The sequence below is a fragment of the Heterodontus francisci genome, chromosome 48 (assembly GCF_036365525.1).
Source record: "Heterodontus francisci isolate sHetFra1 chromosome 48, sHetFra1.hap1, whole genome shotgun sequence".
NCBI classification, from domain to species: Eukaryota; Metazoa; Chordata; class Chondrichthyes; order Heterodontiformes; family Heterodontidae; genus Heterodontus; species Heterodontus francisci.
The window spans coordinates 19,211,418-19,228,788 of NC_090418.1; the positions used below are offsets into that span (position 1 = coordinate 19,211,418).

At 47.5% G+C, this 17,371-nt stretch overlaps 1 protein-coding gene across 1 annotated transcript in view; it reads right to left on the reverse strand.

Annotated features, from left to right (window-relative positions):
- Positions 1–11,255: 11,255 nt before the first annotated feature.
- The window catches only part of cops6 (COP9 signalosome subunit 6), a 94,056-nt gene continuing 87,940 nt past the window's right edge, over positions 11,256–17,371 (reverse strand). Inside the window, exons 8-10 of the mRNA XM_068023855.1 lie at positions 16,391–16,483; positions 15,748–15,848; positions 11,256–12,194 (exon numbers count right to left, since the gene is read on the reverse strand). Of these exons, the coding sequence (XP_067879956.1) occupies positions 12,054–12,194; positions 15,748–15,848; positions 16,391–16,483 (335 nt within the window). The 3' untranslated portion in view covers positions 11,256–12,053. The remainder of the gene's footprint in view (positions 12,195–15,747; positions 15,849–16,390; positions 16,484–17,371) is intronic.

Genomic DNA, 17,371 nt, shown 5'->3' on the forward strand with positions numbered 1-17,371 from the left:
ATTAATATAGCTGGTAAATAGTTGAGGCCCCAACACTGATCCTTGTGGCAACACACTAATTACAGTTTGCCTCCCTGAAAATGACCCATTCATCCTCACTCTCTGTTTTCTGTTAGCCAATTTTCTATCCATGCTGATATATTACCCCCAAACACCATGAGCTTGTATCTTGTGTAGTTCCTTTTATGTGGCTCTTTATCAAATGCATTTTGGAAATCCACATACACTATATCTGCTAGTCCCCCTTTATCCACCCTGCTCGTTACATCCTCAGAGAACTCAAATAAATTTGTCAAGCACTATTTCCCTTCTAGGGCGGCACAGTAGTGCAGTGGTTAGCACCACAGCTCCAGCGACCTGGGTTCAATTCTGGGTACTGCCTGTGCGGAGTTTGCAAGTTCTCCCTGTGACTGCGTGGGTTTCCACCGGGTGCTCCGGTTTCCTCCCACAAGCCAAAGACTTGCAGGTTGATAGGTAAATTGGCCATTATGAACTGCCCTTAGTATGGGAAGGTGGGGATGTGGTAGGGTAGGCGGTGGCGTAGTGGTATTATCACTGGACTAGTAACCCAGGGTATTCCTCTGGTGTTTGATAAGGTATCTACCAAAACTCGTTTTCACAGCCACATCTCCTTCCTGGTGTTTGATAAGGTATCTACCAAAACTCGTTTTCACAGCCACATCTCCTTCCTCAGTGACTGTCTCCGGCTCCGACTGATTCCACGTGGATTCCAACTGCAGTTTCACCCATCATGCTTTGAAACCACCCAGGATCACAGGTATCTCCGAGAAATACAACGTTCCTCGGACTGCTACTCTCGCCGTATCCTGAGATCCACGCTCAGTGCTATGCGCCGCCATATGCACACACTGGACCTCTCTCTCCAGCAGCACCGTCTCACCTTATCTCAAATCTGTTCTACTCCGCAGTTTCATCTCATCTTACGTCTCATCCGACGCATTAACAAAAAACTTTTTTTCTTCCTTTCAGGTGTCAAGGAACGCAAGCTCCAGCAGCTGATGGGGACTAATGCCCCTCCAGATCCTCCTTCCGCTTCACTTCCCTCTGACCCCACCCCTTCTGATCTGACCCCTTGCCGTGTATTCACTATACCCTCTGACCTCCCCCTCTCTGATGCTGAGCGTTCTGTACTCAGCAAAGGACTCAGTTTTATCCCCTTACGCCCCCACCTCAATGAATTTCGCACTCGGCATGACGTTGAGCTCTTCTTCCGTCGCCTCCGCCTCCGGGCTCACTTCTTTGACCAGGAGTCCTCCCCCCGACCAGCAGACCCATTCACCTGCCTCCAGTATTCTCCCTCTACCTGGACCCCTCACCCTGGCCTCTTACCCGCTCTTGATCTCTTCATTGAAAACTGTCGGCGAGACATTGGTCGTCTCAATTTCTCTGCCCCCCTCACTCACTCTAACCTGTCCCCCTCTGAACTTGAGGCACTCCGTTCTCTCAGGTCTAACCCCGACATGGTCATCAAACCTGCAGACAAGGGTGGTGCTGTTGTTGTATGGCGTACCGACCTCTACCTTGCAGAAGCTCAACGCCAACTCACAGACACCTCTTCCTACCTCCCTCTGGACCATGACCCCACCACCGAACATCAAGCCACCGTCCAAAGGACTGTCACTGACCTCATCTCCTCTGGAGATCTTCCCTCTACAGCTTCCAACCTCATAGTCCCGCAACCACGGACAGCCCGCTTCTATCTCCTTCCCAAAATCCACAAACGGGACTGTCCCGGCAGACCCATTGTGTCAGCCTGCTCCTGCCCAACTGAACTTATTTCTTCCTATCTAGACTCTATCTTTTCTCCGCTGGTGCAGTCTCTTCCCACCTACATCCGTGACTCTTCTGACGCCCTACGTCATTTTGACAATTTCCAGTTTCCTGGTCCCAACCGCCTCCTCTTCACTATGGACGTCCAATCGCTCTACACCTCCATCCCCCACCAGGATGGTTTGAGGGCTCTCCGCTTCTTCCTGGAACAGAGGCCCAACCAGTCCCCATCCACCACCACCCTCCTCCGCCTGGCTGAACTTGTTCTCACATTGAACAACTTCTCCTTCAACTCCACGCACTTCCTTCAAGTAAAAGGTGTCGCTATGGGTACCCGCATGGGTCCTAGTTATGCCTGTCTTTTTGTGGGATATGTCGAGCATTCTTTGTTCCAGTCCTACTCAGGCCCCCTCCCCCAACTCTTTTTCCGGTACATTGATGACTGTATCGGTGCCGTTTCCTGCTCCCGCCCCGAACTCGAAAACTTTATCAACTTTGCTTCCAATTTCCACCCTTCTCTCACCTTTACATGGTCCATCTCTGACACTTCCCTTCCCTTCCTCGACTTCTCTGTCTCCATCTCTGGGGATAGGTTGTCTACCAATATCCATTATAAGCCCACTGACTCCCACAGCTACCTCGACTACACTTCTTCACACCCTACCTCCTGTAAGGACTCCATTCCATTCTCCCAGTTTCTCCGTCTCCGACGCATCTGCTCTGATGATGCTACCTTCCATGACGGTGCTTCTGATATGACCTCCTTTTTCCTCAACCGAGGATTTCCCCCCACTGTGGTTGACAGGGCCCTCAACCGTGTCCGACCCATTCCCCGCACCTCTACCCTCACCCCTTCCCCTCCCTCCCAGAACCGTGACAGGGTTCCCCTTGTCCTCACTTTTCATCCCACCAGCCTCCATATCCAAAGGATCATCCTCCGCCATTTTCGCCACCTCCAGCGTGATGCCACTACCAGTCGCATCATCCCCTCCCTTCCCCTGTCAGCATTCCGAAGGGATCGTTCCCTCCGCGACACCCTGGTCCACTCCTCCATTACCCCCACCACCTCGTCCCCGTCCCAGGGCACCTTCCCTTGCAATCGCAGGAGGTGTAATACCTGCCCATTTACCTCCTCTCTCCTCACTATCCCAGGCCCCAAACACTCCTTTCAGGTGAAGCAGCGATTTACTTGTACTTCTTTCAATGTAGTATACTGTATTCGCTGCTCACAGTGTGGTCTCCTCTACATTGGGGAGACCAAGCGCAGACTGGGTGACCGCTTTGCGGAACATCTCCGCTCAGTCCGCAAGCAGGACCCTGAGCTTCCGGTTGCTTGCCATTTCAACACTCCCCCCTGCTCTCATGCTCACATCTCTGTCCTGGGATTGCTGCAGTGTTCCAGTGAACATCAACGCAAGCTCGAGGAACAGCATCTCATCTACCGATTAGGCACACTACAGCCTGCCGGACTGAACATTGAGTTCAATAATTTCAGAGCATGACAGCCCCCCACTTTACTTTCATTTTTAGTTATTTTTTCTTCCTTTTTTTTGCATTCCTTTTTATATTTTTTGCATTTATTTCATTTCATCTTAGTTTGTTCAGTTTGCTTACCCACTGTTTTTTTCAGGTTGTTTTTCTTCAGGTTTGCACTTGCTGATGTTCTATATTCAGTATATTCACACCTAATCTGTACTAATGCTTTGTCTTTCAAAACACCATTAACATATTGTTTGCCTTTGCTCTGTGACCTTTTGGTCAGCTATGTGGCCTGGTCCAATCTGCACCTTCTCCTTTGTTATCTCTTGCCCAACCCCCACCTCACTTGTTTATAATCTGTGACTTTTCTAATATTTGTCAGTTCCGAAGAAGGGTCACTGACCCGAAACGTTAACTCTGCTTCTCTTTCTACAGATGCTGCCAGACCTGCTGAGTGAATCCAGCATTTCTTGTTTTTGTTTCAGATTTCCAGCATCCGCAGTATTTTGCTTTTATTCCTCTGGGGACATGGGTTCGAATCCCACCACAGCAGAAGGTGGAATTTGAACTTAATAAAAAATATGGAATTAAAAACTAGTCTAATGATGGCCATGAAACCATTGTCGATTGTTGTAAAAACCCATCTGGTTCACTAATGCCTTTAGGGAAGGAAACCTGCTGTCCTTACCTGGTGTGGCCTACATGTGACTCCAGACCCACAGCAATGTGGTTAACTCTTACATGCCCTCTGAAATGGCCTAGCAAGCCACTCAGTTGTACCTAACCGCTACGAAGTCTGTAAAAAGGAATGAAACCGGACGGACCACCCGGCATCGAACTAGGCACCGGAAACGACAATGGCAAACCCAGCCCTGTCGACCCTGCAAAGTCCTCCTTACTAACATCTGGAGGCTTGTGCCAAAGTTGGGAGAGCTGTCCCACAGACTAGTCAAGCAGCAGCCTGACATAGTCATACTCACGGAATCATACTTAACAGACAATGTCCCAGACACTGCCATCACCATCCCCGGGTACGTCCTGCCCCACCGGCAAGACAGACCCAGCAGAGGTGGTGGCACAGTGGTATACAGTAGGGAGGGAGTTGCCCTGGGAGTCCTCAACATCGACTCCGGACCTCATGAAGTCTCATGGCATCAGGTTAAATATGGGCAAGGTAACCTCCTACTGATTACCACCTACCGCCCTCCCTCAGCTGATGAGTCAGTACTCCTCCATGTTGAACACCACTTGGAGGAAGCACTGAGGGTGGCAAGGGCACAAAATGTACTCTGGGTGGGGGACTTCAATGTCCATCACCATGAGTGGCTCGGTAGCACCACTACTGACCGAGCTGGCCAAGTCCTAAAGGACATGGCTGCTAGACTGGGTCTGCGGCAGGTGGTGGGGGAACCAACACGAGGGAAGAACATACTCGACCTCGTCCTCACCAATCTGCCTGCCGCGGATGCATCTGTTCATGACAGTATTGGTAGGAGTGACCACCGCACAGTCCTTGTGGAGACGAAGTCCCGCCTTCACATTGAGGATACCGTCCATCGTGTTGTGTGGCACTATCACCGTGCTGAATGGGACAGATTTCGAACGGATCTAGCAATGCAAAACTGGGAATCCATGAGGCGCTGTGGGCCATCAGCAGCAGCAGAATTGTACTCAACCACAATCTGTAACCTCATGGCCCGGCATATCCCCCACTCTACCATTACCATCAAGCCAAGAGACCAACCCTGGTTCAATGAAGAATGCAGGAGGGCATGCCAGGAGCAGCACCAGGCATACCTCAAAATGAGGTGTCAATCTGGTGAAGCTACAACCCAGGACTACTTGCATGCCAAACTGCGTAAGCAGCATGCGATAGACAGAGCTAAGCGATCCCATAACCAACGGATCAGATCTAAGCTCTGCAGTCCTGCCACATCCAGCCGTGAATGGTGGTGGACAATTAAACAACTAACTGGAGGAGGTGGCTCCACAAATATCCCCATCCTCAATGATGGGGGAGCCCAGCACATCAGTGCGAAAGATAAGGCTGAAGCATTTGCAACAATCTTCAGCCAGAAGTGCCGAGTTGATGATCCATCTCGGCCTCCTCCTGAAGTCCCCAGCATCACAGATGCCAAACTTCAGCCAATTCGATTCACTCCACGTGATATCAAAAAACGACTGAAGGCACTGGATACTGCAAAAGCTATAGGCCCTGACAACATTCTGGCAATAGTACTGAAGACCTGTGCTCCAGAACTTGCCGCGCCCCGAGCCAAGCTGTTCCAGTACAGCTACAACACTGGCATCTACCCTGCAATGTGGAAAATTGCCCAGGTATGTCCTGTACACAAAAGGCAGGAAATCCAACCCGGCCAATTACCGCCCCATCAGCCTACTCTCAATCATCAGTAAAGTGATGGAATGTGTCATCAACAGTGCCATCAAGCGGCACTTGCTTAGCAACAACCTGCTCAGCGATGCTCAGTTTGGGTTCCGCCAGGGCCACTCAGCTCCTGACCTCATTACAGCCTTGGTTCAAACATGGACAAAAGAGCTGAACTCAAGAGATGAGGTGAGAGTGACTGCCCTTGACATCAAGGCAGCATTTGACCGAGTATGGCATCAAGGAGCCCTAGCAAAACTGAGGTCAATGGGAATCAGGGGGAAAACCCTCCGCTGGCTGGTCATACCTAGCGCAAAGGAAGATGGTTGTGGTTGTTGGCGGTCAATCATCTGAGCTCCAGGACATCACTGCAGGAGTACCTCAGGGTAGTGTCCTAGGCCCAACCATCTTCAGCTGCTTCATCAATGACCTTCCTTCATTCATAAGGTCAGAAGTGGGGATGTTCGCTGATGATTGTACAATGTTCAGCACCATTCGCAACTCCTCAGATACTGAAGCAGTCTGTGTAGAAATGCAGCAAGACCTGGACAATATCCAGGCTTGGGCTGATAAGTGGCAAGTAACATTCGCGCCACACAAGTGCCAGGCAATGACCATCTCCAACAAAAGAGAATCTAACCATCTCCCCTTGACATTCAACGGCATTACCATCGTTGAATCCCCCACTATCAACATCCTGGGGGTTACCATTGACCAGAAACTGAACTAGAGTAGCCATATAAATACCGTCGCGACAAGAGCAGGTCAGAGGCTACGAATCCTGAGGTGAGTAACTCACCTCCTGACTCCCCGAAGCCTGTCCACAATCTACAAGGCACAAGTCAGGAGTGTGATGGAATACTCTCCACTTGCCTGGATGGGTGCAGCTCCAACAACACTCAAGAAGCTCGACACCATCCAGGACAAAGCGGCCCGCTTGATTGGCACCCCATCTACAAACATTCACTCCCTACACCACCGACGCACAGTGGCAGCAGTGTGTACCATCTACAAGATGCATTGCGGCAATGCACTAAGGCTCCTTCGACAGCACCTTCCAAACCCGCGACCTCTACCAACTAGAAGGACAAGGGCAGCAAATACATGGGAACACCACCACCTGCAAGTTCCCCTCCAAGTCACACACCACCCTGACTTGGAACTATATCGCCGTTCCTTCACTGTCGCTGGGTCAAAATCCTGGAACTCCCTTCCTCACAGCACTGTGGGTGTACCTACCCCACATGGACTGCAGCGGTTCAAGAAGGCAGCTCACCACCACCTTCTCAAGGGCAATAATGGATGGGCAATAAATGCTGGCCTGGCCAGCGACACCCACATCCCGTGAATGAAAAAAAAAAATGGGATTGATGTAGGATTAGTATAAATGGGTGGTTGATGGTCGGCACAGACTCAGTGGGCCAAAGGGCCTGTTTCAGTGCTGTATCTCTAAATAAAATTAAAATAAAACCATTTTGACTCTGCTTGATTGTATGATGAGTTTCTAAATGTCCTGCTACTACTATCTTAATAGTGGATTCCAGCACTTTCCCAATGACAAACATTAGACTAACTGGCCTATAGTTTCCTGCTTTCTATTTCCCTCCTTTTTTTGAAAATGATTGTTATATTTGCAGTTTTCCAATCCACTGGGCCCTTTCCAGAATCTATGGAATTTTGGAAGATCACACCAATGAATCCACTATCTCTGCACCCACTTCTTGTAAGACCCTAGGATGCAGGCCATCAAGTTCAGGGGACTTGTCAGCCTTTAGTCCCATTAGCTTGCCTAGTACTTTTTCTCTAGCGATAGTGATTGTTTTAAGTTCCTCCCTTCCTTTTGCCTCTTGATTTTCTATTATTAGGATGCTTTTAGTGTCTTCTACCATGAAGACAGATACAAAATATTTGTTCAAAGTCTCTGCCATTTCCTTGTTTCCCATCATTAATTTCCCAGCCTCACCCTCAAGGGTCCAATGTCTATTTACCCTCTTCCTTTTTATATACTTGTAGAAGCTCTGTCTGTTTTTATATTTCTTGCTAGTTTACTCTCAATCTACTTTGTCCCTTCTTTTGTCATCCTTTTCTGGTTTCTAAAATTTCCCAGTTTCTTTCTCAATGGAATATATCCTTGTTGAGAATTATGAAATATCTCCTTAAATGTCTGCCACTGCTTCTCCACTATGTTACCTTTTGATCTATTTCCCCGTCCACTTTAGCCAACTCTGTCTTCATACCTTTATGCTTGCCTTTATTTAAGTTTAAGATTATAGTTTCAGATCCAAGTTTCTCCCCCTCAAACTGAAATGTGAAATTCTATCATGTTATGATCACTCTTCCCTAGATCATTTAGTATGAGAACATTAATTAATCCTGTCCCATTACACATTACCAGATCTAAAATAGCATGTTCCCTGGTTGTTTCTATTGTTCTAAGAAACTGTCCTGAATACACTCTATGAACTCGTCCTCAAAGTTACCTTTGCCAATTTGATTTTCCTTATAAGATTGAAGTTGCCCACGATTATTGCAGTATCTTTCTTACAAGCCCTTATTATTTCTTGATTTATACCCCGTCCTGCAGTGTAGCCTCTGTTAGGGGGTCTTTAGACTACTCCCACCACTGACTTCTTTCCCTTGCTATTTCTTTTCTTGATCTCCCGAGTGAAGATGATTTCTCACTATTGTACTGATCTCATCCTATATTAGCAGAGCTACCCCACCTCCTTTTCCTTTCTGCCCATCCCTTTGAAATGTCAAGTACTCTAGAACCCTTGGTCACCTTGCAACCACTTCTCTTTAATGGCTATCAGATCATACCCATTTATTTCTATTTGTATCATTAATTCATCTGTCTTGTTATGAATAATGCGTGCTTTCAGATAAAGAGCCTTTAATTTTGTCTTTTAATCATTTTTCCCTACTCTGACCTTATTTGTTGCGAACTCTTATGTTTGTACACTCTTTCTCTTCTTGTCACACTCTGGTTATCATTACCCATATCACCACACTGCAGTATTGCCTTAGCTTTTTTCTTTAACTTGCCAAATTTCCCTCACTTGAACCCCCCCCCCCCCCCACCCCCCCCACACTATTTAGTTTAAAGTTTTATCTACAGACCTAGTTATTTGACTTGCCAGGATACTGGTCCCAGTACAGTTCAAATGAAGTCCAACCCAATGAAACAGCTCCCTCTTTTCCCAGTACTGGTGCCAGTGCCCTATAAATTGACATCCATTTCTCTACTCCCATTGTGACCTTCCTTTTTTAAATTAATGTGCCAGTAAAATATTTTACTATTTTGTCCTTGATAATTTAACCACAAAGGTTCCTTTTTCCCAATTGCTTTTTTTTTTGACTTCTCTTCCAATTTCTTCATATTTTCCCGCGTCATGCTCTCTCCTGCAGTCCATGTACTTAGTCTATATCTCTTTCCTTACCCTCAATTTTTCCCTTATGTCTTTATTCATCCATGATGACTCACTAGTGTTTAGTTTGTTCATCGTTTTTAGCAGAATATATTTTTCCTGAGCTCTGTTGAACAGTTTTAACTGTTTCCCATTGCTGTTCTACATCGTTGTTTGCTGATATTGTTGTCCATTTTATTTTCCCAAGTTCTATTCTCAGCCCCTCAAAATCAGCTTTCCGCCAATCTATTTCCCTGGTGGACTTAATTTTTATGTCCTTCTCAATTATTATGTTAAAGCTTATAATATTATGGTCACTATTGCCTAGCTGTTCCCCTACTTTTACATCTTTTTTCTGCTCTGTCTCATTCCCCATTAGTAGAGCCAGTAGCAAATCCTCCCTTGTTGGACTTCTTATATACTGGGTCAGAACAAAGTCCTGTACACACTGTAGAAACTCTATTTCCTTGTTCCCTTTACCTACCTTCTCTGGCCAATTAATATCAAGGTAGTTGAAATCACACATGACTATTGTTCTTTTTTTTTTACTCATTTCACTAATTTCTTTGCATATTTTTCCTCTACCTCCCTTCCACTATGGCCTGGTCTGCAGACTACCCCATTAATGTGATTGATCCTTTATTATCTTTTATCTCTATCCATATGAATTCTATTTTTGTCTTGCTGATAGCTGCAGCACTTTTTTTCTGCTGCCATTATGTTATCCCTAATAAATACAGCAACTCCATGTTCCCTTTTCCCCTCTTTATCTTTTCTAAATATGTTACATCCTGCAATGTCCTGACCTTCCTAAAGCCATGTCTCAGTAATCCCTACTATGTCTGATTTCTTGCAATGCAATATTGCCTCCAGTTCCCGTTTTGTTTTAGACTCAATGTGCATTGCTTTACAGACAGTTTAACTCATTTCTAATAGCAGCTCCTCTTACTTTATTTTTTAACCATCTTTTTACACTCTTGTTCCATAATTCTATTTATTCCCTGGCCATCTAAGCTCTCACTTAGTCTATTCTTTCCCATGCTCTCCTTTCCTGTTTAATTTATATTTAGCCTGATTTCATTTCTTGTACATCTCTAGCCCTCCCCATCATCCCAGTCTTGCTCGTTTAAAACCTTTGCCACCTCCTTATTTACTCTATCCACTAGGATTCTGGTTCAGGTGGAGTCCGATCCTTGATACATCTCCTCCTTGTCCTAGTACAGGTGCCAGTGTCCCATGAAAAGAAACTCCTCTTTCCCACACCATTTCTTGAGCCATGTGTTAGTTCTCTTGATCTGTTCCTTTCCAAATGTGCATGCAGTTCAGGCAATAACCCAGAGATTATGACCCTGCCTTTCAACTTAGCTCTGAACTCCTGACAATCCCTCAGCAGGACCTCCTCCCTGCTCTTAAGTACATCATTTGATCCGACATGGACTATGACAACTGGATTATTCCCCCCTTATCCAGTTCCCTTGGATTTATACAGTGCATTTAACACAGTGAAATGGCACAAGGTGCTTCACAGGAGCATTAGCAAACACAATTTGACACGAGGGCACATGAGATTTTAGGGCAGGTTTGGTCAAAGAGGTAGGTTTTAAGGAGCATCATAAAGACAGAAAGAGAGGTGGAGAGGTTTAAGGAGAGAATTCCAGGGCTCAGGGTCTCGGTGCTGAAGGCACAGCCACCAATGGTGGAGCAATTAAAATCAGGGATGCGCGATTGGCCAAAATTGGAGCAGCGCAGAGATCGTGGTAGGTTATAGGGCTGGAGGAGGCACTAGAGACAGGGAGGGGTGGAGGTTACAGAGATAGGAATTTTAAAAATCGAGGCATTGTTGAACTGGAAGCCAAGGGTGATGGTGAATACAGCAGTGATGGGTGATTGGGACCTGGTGTGAGTTAGGATATGGGCAACAGAGTTTAAAATGAGCCCAAGTTTATGAAGTAAGATGGGCGGCTAGCCAGCAGAGTGCTGGAATAGTCAACTTTCGGGGGAACAAAGGGACAGATGAGGGGTTCCAACAGCAGATGTGTTGAAGCAGGCTGGAAGTATGGAGGGGGAGAGCAGAGGAGCGAGGGGAATGAAAAAAAGAGAGACAGTGGAATAAAGAAGCAGTGCAAAATGAGGAGGCACTGTCAGTCTGCTGTTCTAGAGGACTTGAGTACTTTCAAAGGAGTTATACTGAATTAGTTGCTTTGAACTTTATTTCTCATGCACATGGTTTAGCTGCACAACTGACAAGTTCACATCTGCTCCCCAGCAGTAACATCAGACACATTCACCCACAGTGTGAACTCAAATACAGGTCGAACCATGTCACTGGCTCTGACGCAACAAAACCAGAGAATGAAACTGGGCACCGTCCACAGGGCGAGAAGTTAGCCTAGGTCACAAGCCTAGCATGAGCAGAGGGAGAGATGGTGAGAGGGGTGTGTGGAGGAGGGAGAGGTGGTGAGGGGGGAGGGTATGGAGGAGGGAGAGGTGGTGAGATGAGGTGTGTGGAGGAGGGAGAGGTGATGAGAGTGGGGTGTGGAGGAAGGAGAGGTGGTGAGGGGGGGGGGTGTGGAGGAGGGAGAGGTGGTGAGGGGGAGTGTGCTGAGGAGGGAGAGGTGGTGAGGGGGGGTGTGTGGAGGAGGGAGAGGTGGTGAGGGGGAGTGTGTGGAGGAGGGAGAGGTGGTGAGGGGGTGTGTGTGGAGGAGGGAGAGGTGGTGAGAGGGGGGTGTGGAGGAGGGAGAGGTGGTGAAGGGGAGTGTGTGGAGGAGGAAGAGGTGATGAGGGGAGGGTGTGGAGGAGGGAGAGGTGGTGAGGGGGAGTGTGTGGAGGAGTGAGAGGTGGTGGGGGAGGTTATGGAGGAAGGAGAGGGACTCTAGAGAAATCACTGATATATTTCAGCAGGTGCCTGCTACAGTCGGAGGGTGTCTTGTTCAGGATACAAACTCTCCCCTCCCTCTGGCTTCTGGAGGGGTAGAGGCTACTTGTCGTAATCAGAAGAAGAGGCCTCGCATGCGTCGGCCGATGCCCTGTCGATCATACAGGATATTGAACTTGTTCACAAACTGGTTCATGGTGTTGCAGGTCTTGGTGATGGTGCCAAGGTAAGCCATCAATCCCACATCGTTACATTGCTGAGAGAGAGAGAGAGAGAGAGAGAGACAGCAGTAATAACACCGTGATACATGTCTGGAAAACCTCACACTGCCACAACCTCAGGCCCCGTCACTGGTCCGGCTCTGGATGATGTATAGCAGTCAGGTACAAAAAAAAAAAATCACAAGGCTACCGGAATGTTTGCCTTTGTAACGAGAGGGCTGAAATATAAAGGTGAGGATGTATTACTACGGTTATCCAAAACCTTGTTTGGACCACATCCGCAGTGCTGTTCTGGGCACCACAGGCTAAATTAGGTTTACAGGGCATGTATGCAAACGCACAAAGCATGGTAAATAAGGTTGGTGAGTTGCAGGTGCAGGCAACCACATGTGGCAATAATAGAGACCTGGCTGAAAAAATGGCATGATTGGGTACTAAATATGCCTGGATACAAGGTGTTCAGGAAAATCAGGAAGGAAAGATAGGAGGGGTGGCAGTATTGATTAAGGAGAATGTTAAAGTGCTGGAACGAGAGAGGATGTCCAGGAGTGGTCAAGGACAGAATCAGTTTGGTTAGAGTTAAGAAGCAGAAGAGGTCCCATTACATTGCTGGGTGTACTCTATACATTACCAACTAGGGGGAATGCTATAAAGGAGCAAACATGCAGGGAAACAAATGACTTGCATTTATACAGCGTCTTTCATGACCTCAGGTGGCCCAAAGCGCTCCACAGACAATTCAGTACTTTTGAAGATTAGTCACTGACACAATGTAGGAAATACGCAGCCAATTTGCGCACAGCAAGCTCCCACAAGCTGCAATGTGATAACAACCAGATAATCTGTTTTTTTGGATTGAGGAATAAATATTAGCCAGGACACCAGGGAGAACGCCCCTGCTCTTCTTTGAAAAAGTGCCATGGGATCCGTTACGTCCACCCGTGAGGGCAAATAAGGCCTTGATTGAAGCGTCTCATCCAAAAGACGGCACAGCTGACAGTGCAGCACTCCTTTAGTACTGCACGAGTATCAACTTAGGTTTTGTGCTCAAGTCTCTGGGGTAGGACTTGAACCCAAAACCTTCCAACTCAGATGAGAGTGCGACCCACTGAGCCACAGCTGAGGAGCAGCAAGAACTAGAGTAGTGCCAATGAGGGGCTTCAATTATCCTAATATAGATTGGGATAATAAAAACATAAAGAGTAGAGAGGGGCAAGAGTTTCTGAAGTTCTGAAATTCTGGGAGTTTTCTTGCTCATTATGTTTCTGACTCAACGAGGCAGGAGGATCTGATTCTGGGGAATGAGGTGGGTCAAGTGAATCAAATGTCAGTAGGGGAACTTTTAGGGAACAGTGATCATAGTATCATAAGGTTTAGATTAGCTATGGAAAAGGATAACGAGCAATCTAGAGATTGGAGGAGGGCAAATTTTAGTGGATTGAGAACAGATTTGTCCTGGGTAAATGGAATGGAAGATTGGCAGGCAAATCTGTAACGGAACAATGGGCTGGCTGCCTTTAAAGAGGAGATGGTTCAGGTACAGTTGAGGTACATGCCAATGAGGGGGAAATGTAGGGCATCAAGGCTAGAGCTCCCTGAATGACGAAAGAAATACAGAGTGAGATGATGTAGAAAAAGGATGCATATGACAGATGTCTGGTTGATAATACAAGTGAAAACCAGGTTGAATATCGAATGTTCAGAGATGAAGTAAACAGAGAAATGAGAAGCAAAGAGAGTGTATGAGAAGAGACTGGCAGCTAACATAAAAAGGAATTCAAAAGTCTTTTATAGGGATACAAATAGTGAAAGGGTAGTAAAAGGAGTGGGTGGGACCGAAAGGAGGATTTATGCATACAGGCAGAGGGTGTAGCTAAGGTACTAAATGAGAACTTTGTATCTTTACCAAGGAGGAAGATGCTGCCAAAGTGACAGTGAAAGAGGATGTAGTTGAGACACTGGATGGTCTAAAAATTAATAAAGAGAAGGTATGAAAGGCTGGCGGTACTTAAAAGTTGATAAATCACCAAGACTGGATGAGATGCATCGGAGAATGCTGAGGGAAGTAAGGGTGGAAATTTCAGAGGTACTGGTCACAATCTTCCAACCTTTTTTAGATTCAGGGGTGGTGCCAGAGGACTGGAGAATTGGAAATGTTATACCCTTATTCAAGAAAGATGCAAGGATAAACAGGCCAGTCAGTTTAACCTCGGTGGTGGGAAAGCTTTTAGAAACGATAATCTGAGACAAATTTAACAGTCATTTGGACAAATGTGAATTAATTAAGTAAGGAGAGCAGAGATTTGCATATGTGAACAAACCAAAAGTTGGAGGGCAGCTTGAGAAAGTCGTGAAAAAGACATACTGGATCCTGGGCTTTCTAAATAGAGGCACAGAGTACAAAATCAAAGAAGTGATGTTGAACCTTTATAGAACACTGGTTTGGCCTCAACTGCAGTATTGTACTACACTTTAGGAAGGATGTGAAGGCTTCAGAGAGGGTGCAGAAAAGATTTACGAGAATGGTTCCAGGATGAGGGACTTCGGTTAAGTGACTAGATTGGAGAAGTTGGGGTTGTTCTCCTTATAGAAGAAGGTTGAGATGGGATTTGCTAGAAGTGTTCAAAATCACGAGGGGTCTAAACAGAGTAGATAGATAGATATTGTTCGTATTGGCAAAAACGTCGCGAGTCAGAGGACACCAACACAGGGTGAATGGCAAAGAAACCAAAGGTAGCATGAGGAAAAACTATATTTTTTTTTTACAAAAATGCAGTGAGTGGTTCGGATCTGGAATGCACTGTCTGAGAGTGTGTTGGAGTCAGATTCAATCGAGGCATTTAAGAGGGAATTGGATAAGCACCTGAAGGGGTACAAAACAATCGCAGGGCTACGGTGAAAGAGTGGGGGTGGGGGGTGGAGGGAGAGGGAGTGGGACTAGCCGAGTTGCTCATGCAGAGATATGGTACAGACACGACGGGCCGAACGGCCTCCTTCTGTGTTGTTGCCATTCTATGATTCGATTGTCATGCTTCAGAAAGAATATATTGGCCTTGGAAGGAGTGCAGTGCAGATTTAGCAGAATGTTACCCAGGCTCCAAGAGTTAGATTACGGGGAACAATTACATAAACTAGGTTTGTATTCCCTGGAATATAGAAGGTGATTTGATTGAGGTTATTTAGGATTCTGAAAGGAATTGAGAGAGTAGAGAGAAACTCTTCCTGCTGGTCAGGGAGTCTAGGAAAAGGGGGCCTAACCTTCAAATAAGAGCCAGGCCATTGAGGCGAGAAGACAGGAAACACTGCCTCACACAATGGACAGCAGAAGTGTGGAACTCCCTCTCACAAAAAAGCAGCTCAATTAATAATTTTAAAGATCGACAGACTTTTGCTGGCCAAGGATGTTAAAGGGTATGGATCGACAGGCGAATGGATGGAGTTACGATGCAGATCAGCTATGATCTCATTGAATGGCCTCTTTCCTGCTCCCATCGAGGGCTCCTCGCAGAATGATGGGTCTCATTTTGTGAAGGTTACAGCCCAATCATGTTTCCCAGATAGCGAGATGAGCAACTACCTCCGACTTACATCGTAGAAGTCTGTCTTAAACTTGTCAGTGCTGAGGACTGGCAGCCGGTGACACAGGGCGTAGGCCTCACGCAGAATTTCATGGTTAAATGGCACTTCACCTGTGGATACATGAACGGGACGTTGGCAAACCAGCAACTCAACACCCATCAGCACTGGCCCCATCACCCGGCAGTGACCAACCCACGCGCCCACCACAGTCCTCCTCGCCACCCATGCACCAGCCCACATACCCGCCCCGAGGCCCCGCACTGGTCCCCTCACCCTGCAGCGACCATCCAATGGGCCCAAAACACCAACCCCTCACTCCGTCTCCAAGGTCCCACACCACTGCACTGGCCCCCACGCACCAGCCCCACGGCCCCGCACCAATCCTTGCCTTGCACCAGCCCCTTCGGCCCCACAAACCCCTCCCCATACCAGCCCACTCGCCCGCCCCGCCACGTCTACGCGACGCCTCCCCACAGCGGCCCACTCGTCTATCCTGCACCCACCCTCCCCGCCCCCAAAAACCTGACCCAAAGCCCCCGGCACTGACCCCAGGGCCCATCTCCACCAACCCCACTGTTCCCGAGGACCCGACACCTGGTCCAGGCCATCGATGGGGCGGCGGAGTGCTGGGAGTTGGAGTGGGCTCTCCTACCTGATTCTACTGCTTTGACGTACTCCAGGATGACTCGGACCCGACTGTGCAGCATCTTGATGGCGCTGTGTTGTGCAATTAGATGTTCAGCTACTGTACCAGGAGGAGAAATAAGAGAATTTAGCAAATAGTTTGGGGGAAGAGGGTGGCAGAGATTTACGGGGGAAGTTGAATATACTTGGTTCCCGTTGAAACTCCACTTCACTAGAACGTCATCAGGCAAAAGGCACTGAACCACATAAGGCGATATTGGGGCCAGTGGCCAGAAGCTCGGTCAAAGCAGTAGGTTCTACGGAACGTTTTAAAAGAGGAGAACAGTCAAGAGACGGAGAAAGTTAGGTAGGGAATTCCAAAGCTTATGCCTTAGGCAGCTGAAGGCAAGTCCACCATTGGAGGAGCACAGAGTTCTCGGAGGGCTGCAGAGTGGAAGGAGGCTTTTATCTTTTTTATATTGGTTCATGAGATATGAGTGTCGCTGGCAAGGCCAGCATTCACTGCCCATCGCTAATTGCTCGAGAAGGTGGTGGTGAGCTACCTTCTTGAACCGTTCCACCCACAGTGCTGTTAGGCCGGCAGTTCCAGGGTTTTGACCCAGCGACAGTGAAGGAACGGCAATATAGTTCCAAGTCAGGATGGTGTGTGACTTGGAGGGGAACTTGCAGGTGGTGGTGTTCCCATGCATCTGCTGCCCTTGTCCTTCTAGGTGGTAGAGGTCGCGGGTTTGGAAGGTGCTGTCTAAGGAGCTTTGGTGCGTTGCTACAGTGCAACGATGGTACACACTGCTGCCACTATGCATCAGTGGTGGAGGGAACGATTGTTTAAGGTGGTAGATGGAGTGCCAATCAAGTGGGCTGTTTTGTCCTGGATGGTGTTGAGCCTCATGAGTGTTGTTGGAGCTGCACCCATCCGGGCAAGTGGAGAGTATTCCATCACACACCTGATTTGTGCCTTGTAGATGGTGGACAGGCTTTTGGGAGTCAG